General features: G+C 42.3%; 1 protein-coding gene across 1 annotated transcript; it reads left to right on the top strand.

Annotated features, from left to right (window-relative positions):
- Nucleotides 1–1,683: 1,683 nt before the first annotated feature.
- On the top strand, nt 1,684–6,454 carry LOC103154073 (serine/threonine-protein phosphatase 2A 55 kDa regulatory subunit B beta isoform-like). Its single transcript, XM_016662420.1, has 4 exons — nt 1,684–1,885; nt 2,424–2,515; nt 2,607–2,730; nt 4,591–6,454. Exons 1-4 carry the CDS (start codon nt 1,742–1,744, stop codon nt 4,744–4,746), a joined length of 516 nt encoding a protein of 171 aa, XP_016517906.1. The 5' UTR covers nt 1,684–1,741; the 3' UTR covers nt 4,747–6,454.
- The last annotated feature ends 358 nt before the right edge of the window (nt 6,455–6,812 follow it).

The following is a 6,812-nucleotide window of genomic DNA, read 5'->3' as shown; positions in this document are numbered from 1 at the left end:
AGAAGAAGAAGAAGAAGAAGAAGAAGAAGAAGAAGAAGAAGAGTCCTGTTGTAAGGATGGAGATATTAATGTTCACTATCTCACCGCACGAAGGTGTAAGCGAGACAAAGAAAGACACAGCTGAACAGGTCAAACACATATAGGCATTTTGTGAAAATTAAAAGGCAAACCTTCAAAATTTTAATAGAAGTTTGATTTTAAATATGAATCCAAGTTAAAATCCTCCGCTTCGTACTTCAATAACTCATGGACTGATCAGGCAAAACGTCCTGAATTCAAAGATTTTCCGCACATCTTTTAGGTTTTCGGGTGGATTGTTCCAGAGCTGAGGAACATAGAAGCCAAATACCACAACGCTGTCTCTGCACTTTGCTCCGTTCATCTCTCCAACCATCAGCTTTAGTCTTCCTGGGCGATGCATGAAAAACATGAGCTTTGTTTTGTCGGAAACTTTGAGTTTGGTTATCTGACCAGGTGTTTTCTGTGTTCCCTAAAAAAAAAATATATATATACTACTCATGGTTATCCTGCTGATTGGTTCTCCCACCTGAGCTGGATATTTCTGCTGTTCCTCCAAAGTCGCTACAAGTTGCATGTATTTCTCTGGTTGCCTTCACTGAACTGCAAGTTTGCATGCAGGTGGGCTGCACTCGCATTTCTGTTGAGGTGTCAGGATAATACAGACATTATAATAAAGCATGTTTTTTAATTTGTGAAACATGACTGAATAATAAATTATAATGTTTCCCTATTAAATAAACTCACAATAATAATAATAATAATAACAGTTTTTAAGATTGGAGGTTGAAAAGTGACAAAATGTTTAAAATAAATAAATAAATAAAATTGGTGGGTATAAAGGTGCGATTTCATAAAGCAAGCAGACACGCTTGACTGCACCCCAGAATTATTCTGCATCTCCCTCCAAACCCGTAAATCCGTGAGACTTCTGGTATCAATCAGCGCTGCAGCCGGGATGGATGGATGGGTGAGGGATGGTTAGAGGACTTAGGAAGGGATTGTCAAATGCCCCAAGGACAGAGAAAGGGGGACCAAACAAACCCTCTGCCCTCCCCCTGTTGACTCCCAGGAGACCCCATTATACACCCCTGGAGCGGGAGGGCAGGGTCACACACACACAGATGCATATATACATACACTCTTCCACTTATTCCCAAACACTCCTTCCACCGGCACACATACGCACACAGAAATCCAACGGGGCTCATATGTGGCCGGTATTTTTGACATTGATTTGTTTTTCTTATCCCTTCCTCATCCCCCTTCATTTTTTCATCTCTGACGCTGCGGCGCTAGTTAGACTCCCCACTGACACATCACAGGCTGATCCTCCAGGCCTCAGCTGAGGAGCGGGCTTGACAGCGGATGGGGGCTTTTTTTTTTTTTTTTTTAAGAGAAATAAAGATGAGATGGGGTGGGGGGGGGAGAAAGGAAGAGCGGGGAGATGCATTGACTTGACAGCTAACGATGGAATGCCTGGCTCCCGTCCCCGGTGTGCTGGCCTGCACATGGATCAGCAGCTGCCAGAGTCAATATGAATCATAACCAATATTTGCCCACCGCGCTGACCTGCCATTATCTCCCCGAGTAATTCCGCAAAGAGATGCAGCTGCAGCCCTTCTGCGATCCAAAGCCGTGCGTTTCTCTGCAGTAAAATAACTAATTTTATTTTTTTGTCTCTCCGTCCTACGTAGACTTCGAAGAGCCAGAGGATCCGTCGATGCGTTCCTTTTTCTCGGAAATCATTTCATCCATCTCTGACGTAAAGTTCAGCCACAACGGGCGCTACCTGATGACAAGAGACTACCTCACTGTCAAGGTGTGGGACCTCCAGATGGAGAACAAACCACTCGAAACCTACCAGGTAACGTATCCGTCGTATCCGTTGTCTCCGTCGTCTCCGTCGTTGGTCTAAAAAAAAGAAAAAAGAAACCTAATCTCAGCTGGGGAAGTTAGGAAGTTCCATTTTGGCCCGGATCAAATCAAATCATATTGATCTCAAGCTAATCATTCTTGGTAATACTGTTTCACTGTCAGTCTGCCGCGCCGTAACCTTGTCATCTTCAGCGATTACCCCAGGAGGGCTTATTGAGCCAAGTATCCATTAGAGGGTAGTGTTAGTGCCGATGCGAGCCGAAGGGTGAAACCTCCCACTGTGTGGTCATCGGGGTCAGATCCACCCTGTCTGATGTAGGGAAGTAATCCTGCAGCAGGTCATGATTGATAAGGCCATCAGGGGATTCTTCCTCCGGCTTCACCTGCTGCCTAACGTCTTAGCAGGGGTCACCAGGCCTGGAGGATTACTAAAAGTAGAGCATAAGGCACTGGAGCTTAGGGTTGTTTTTCTTTTTTGTTTGTGTTTTTACTGAAAAAGCAACGCAGTAACCGACTTTGTTTTTCAGGTTCACGACTACCTGCGGGGCAAACTTTGTTCTCTGTACGAGAACGACTGCATCTTCGACAAGTTTGAGTGCGTCTGGAACGGATCGGACAGGTGAGACATCTCAATCGGTCATGAGAGAAATGAAATCCACGCACGCGTCTTTGTAATGCTCGCCTCGCTTTCCCCCTCTCCCCCCCTTCAGCGTCATAATGACGGGCTCCTACAACAACTTCTTCCGAATGTTCGACCGGAACACCAAGCGGGACGTCACGCTGGAGGCTTCGAGAGAGAACAGCAAACCCCGAGCAATCCTGAAGCCTCGCAAGGTGCGACGCCGGACGCAATTATTTGTAGCTTCCATCAGAAACTGGCATTTTCAGATGACTAAAACTCCACTGGAAGCTCAATATTTTATTGGTCAATAAATCAATAACATATATCGCAATAGGCCAGTGATCAATATCAGTCGATACCACGCCTGATAGAATATTCAATATGTATAATATTCACTGAACATTCAGAGCTGAAATGTAGGCAGAGGAAAGACTCAACCTCTCGCTAAGCTGGGTTTGTGGCATCAACTAGCATACTCTCTCTTTGGTTGCCTAGCAACAACTTGTTGAGTAACTCACGCAGCAGCAGTTCCAGGTTTCGCCTCATAACTGCTTAAAAATATAAAAAAAATAAATAAATAAAAAAAAAACAACAATGGCGTGGAGTGAAAATTGTGAATAAAGCAGGAAAGATCATGTCACCAGTTTGGCAATATTTCATAAAACACTGTTTAATAATTATTGATACCCACTGATATGAACTGCATATATCATAATGGGTTTTTCGGCCATGTTGTCCAGGCCCATGTTGTACTTATTCTTCCATCTTTCCACCATTATTGGTTTGAATTGGAACGATCAGGACTAATCTCGAGGGAAGGAGGCGAGTAAGGATGGCCAAGCCTATTAAAGTGACACTAAGTTTAGAGTTAGAGCAGGAATAAATCTGTTTCACTGTAGACAGCAGATCTCAAGCGTATTGAAATATGCTAAGTTTTTAGACCGTGACAATTTTTCCCTGTATGTTGACCTTCAATGTGACATGCAGAATATCTTATGCAATTCCAAAGAGAAAACAAACAAGTCTGCTAGGAATGGTTGTATTTAAAATAATTTTAAATACAACCTGTCGTTACCTGGTCGTACACCATTCAGGGATCTGGTGCTTTTCTCTAGCAGTCATTGGGTATCGAGGTGAGGTACCTTAAAACAACACTAAGATAGACGGGACTAATAACTATACTTCTTTTGATCCAGTTGCAGCAATTGGTCATATTTGATACACACCTAACATGGTAAATGTGATAATGTGATTATCGAAAAACCTTCCAAGTGTGCAGGTGGATTACAAAGGCAAAGGAAACAAAAAAACTGATTAAAGACAAGATGGAAACTGTTCAGGAAGTCTACAGAGTCTGACAGCAGCACTGAAGGAGCTGCAGGAAATCCTGCCATCTGCTGGTAGTGGGCTGCATGTGACAACTGGGACTTTGATTACACAAGTTCATAAAGTGACCCAAAAATTTTAGATGTGTGCCGGGAAGCTGGAGGTGAAAATTTAGTTCATGCAGTTATTTAGTTTTAATGGTGCAACTTTTTCCTAATAACAAGGGTTAGATAGAGAACATGAAAATAGTTTTTTTTTTTTCTTGGTTGGAAGAGACTAAAAAGACTTCCAAGACCAAATAAACTGGACTTTTTTTTTAAGTTAGGAAACTGTCTACCTTTTATTAAGACAAAATAATTATTTTGCTTTTTAAATTAGAAAAATAATACTGAATTATGAGTACTTTAAATTTTGGTATTCTGGACCATGTTGCAAAATGTTTGGACAACACCGTTAAAGAGTAATTCCAGCTTTTTCATTGCTTATATTTTTTTCTCTAAAAAAAAAAAAAGATTTTCAGTTGAATTGTAAAAGATGAATGCCAAAAAAAAAGTATACAATGTAAACTATTGACATTATTCAAGTTGTCCACCCCTGCTTCAACAATATATAGAGAATTTATCTAGCATTCGATTGATCTGGAGTGGTTAAAAAACTAAAATAAAATGAAAAATGCAATCCAAAAGCTGCTCCAGATGTGAGATGCTGCATGTGTAAAAACGCCTGACTGTCCCTCTGCCCTCCAGGTGTGTGTAGGTGGGAAACGTCGCAAGGATGAGATCAGCGTAGACAGCCTGGACTTCAGCAAGAAGATCCTCCACACGACGTGGCATCCACATGAGAATATCATCGCCGTGGCAGCCACCAACAACCTCTACATCTTCCAGGACAAAGTGAACTAAAAAAAAAAAAGACAGTCTGCCCCAAATTATGAAACCTCCCAGGACCCAAACATAATGTGAGGGGCTGCTGTCTTAAATCCCCCCCCCACCCCACCCCAAAAAAACCTCCAACTCTACTTTAAGAGAGTCATTTGTCCAGACACTGATGTGAAAAAGTGAACAGTGAAACAGACACAATTCGAGGAAAAGGCTTCATTCCAAGAAAATGACTCCTAATTTAATTTATTCAGCCATGCGGACAACAGGAGGATCAAATCCCGTGCGTTTATGCAACACGAAGGACCGCTGCATGAATAATGTTATGTAGCAGCCCTCTGGACCCTGAAGAAACAGGTGGATAGGGGAGCGATGCATTTTCAAACAGAGCACAGAGACAGATAGCCAGCTCACGTGACGATGGCTCTTCTTCATGTAGCGTCGGGGCCTGAGCCCCCCAACAACTCCCCCGACGTTTCAGCCCGCTCGAGCTGCAGCGCATGCGATGAACCCTGCAGCCTCCGTCTGAGGTCGAGCACGGGACAACACAAAAGGAAGAAGAAGAAGAAGAGACTGTTAATAATGCCTAACCCCAGCCCAGAAAATGCACGCAGCACGGTCAGTCTCACCGGTTCCCCGTCTCCTAGCCGAGACGTCTGTAGTCTGCGACGCGAATGAAGCCCTTCCGGCGCGAGTCGATGGTTTTGTTTAAAGCCGTTCGTTTCGTCCTTCTCTCGGTTGGTGAGTCTGTGTAGAAGCTGTGGTGCCTTCTTTTGGTATGTGGGGCTTCGATGTAATTGGGTGTGGGAGGGAGGGTAAGGGACTGTGTGAATGTTTTAAATTAAATGTTAACTTAGGGTGTTTTTGTTTTTTCGTTTCTTTTCTTTCCCCCTCTCTTTCTTTACCAATGAAAATGAACGTAAGAACAAAAAGGCTTCATTAAGATCGCAAATGGACAAAGTTTTGCAAGTGATAAGGAGAAGACGCTGTGTTTTGTACAGAGGAACCGCCGTGTGTTGGATGTTCGCGATTGCTCAGAGAAATGATAAAGCCACAACTTTTTTCAGTTTTTGGGATTGTTATTTAAAAAAAATAATAAAACTGAACTCTTTGCTACATGTTGCCCTGTTTGGATAGCGCTGAAATTGATTTGTAGGCAACATGATCACAAAAATGTTCAGCTTTATGATTTAATATGACCTTAAAGTAGACCATTTGGGCGTCACAGTGCCACACTAGCTTCTTTTGCATGTGCTGGATGTGAATCTGTTGAAAACGGCAGATCATATGAGGCACTGCGCCATGAATGTTTTTTTTTTAATGTTGTTTTTGTTTTTGTTTTTTCTCCCCAAAAGATGTCAGCTAAAATCACTTTTGTATGAGATCGTTCCGATACTTGTGCATGTTTGTCCTCTGGGTTGAAGATGTGGGCAACGACGGACAGCAGCAGGTCGTCTCGCAGTAATCGGCTCGGATCCTTCTCCGGTTTCGGTGCAAAATGGTCAGAAGCGATTGTGGACTCTGTAAAATCAGGGAATATTTGTGTATGAGTCTGTTTAACGGTGATATCTTCTAAACTGCCCCTCCTTTGTGACACTTCTAATTGAAACAAACCAACTTTTATAGCTCAGAATGTATCGAAATGCATTGAATTACCATGCAGTCTTTATGCTTACTGGACTTACTTTGAATAAAAAAAAATAAAAAAAAGAATAAAGATTTGCAAGCTGAACGCCTGTTAGTGTGGACTCTAATCTGTAAACATCTGTTCAATCAAAGATCACAGCTGTGCCGGCTAGGGGTTGACTGAGATCAGCCTCTGATGTAAGGTCTCCCTCTAGTGGAGAAAGAGTGGTAAAGGGATTTTGGCTTCTCTTAGTGCAATCATTTCTGTAAAATGTTAGCACAAACTTGTGTGACTTTTATGAGAGGGAAGGAAAATTTTACATGGTTTTAAACATTTTTATAAAATATCTGCTGACTTAATTTAACCCCCCCCCCCGCCTCCCTGAAACAATACCTTAGAGAACCAACTGTTGAATTTGTAGCTGCAAGTCTACAGTCTAATTTTTGCAAAAATGTCATAAAAT

This window comes from Poecilia formosa, unplaced genomic scaffold (genome assembly GCF_000485575.1).
Source record: "Poecilia formosa unplaced genomic scaffold, Poecilia_formosa-5.1.2 Scaffold372, whole genome shotgun sequence".
NCBI classification, from domain to species: domain Eukaryota; kingdom Metazoa; phylum Chordata; class Actinopteri; order Cyprinodontiformes; family Poeciliidae; genus Poecilia; species Poecilia formosa.
The sequence above is the reverse complement of the archived record's forward strand: the minus strand, read 5'-3'. Positions and strand labels throughout refer to the sequence as shown.

What these genes read in the sequence shown, in the direction of transcription:
- LOC103154073 (XM_016662420.1), top strand. Translation starts at nt 1,742, where the DNA reads ATGCGTTCCTTTTTCTCGGAAATCATTTCATCCATCTCTGACGTAAAG. An exon ending in AACCACTCGAAACCTACCAG is followed by an intron (nt 1,886 to 2,423) that starts GTAACGTATCCG and finishes TTTGTTTTTCAG; the next exon opens with GTTCACGACTACCTGCGGGG. An exon ending in CAATCCTGAAGCCTCGCAAG is followed by an intron (nt 2,731 to 4,590) that starts GTGCGACGCCGG and finishes TCTGCCCTCCAG; the next exon opens with GTGTGTGTAGGTGGGAAACG.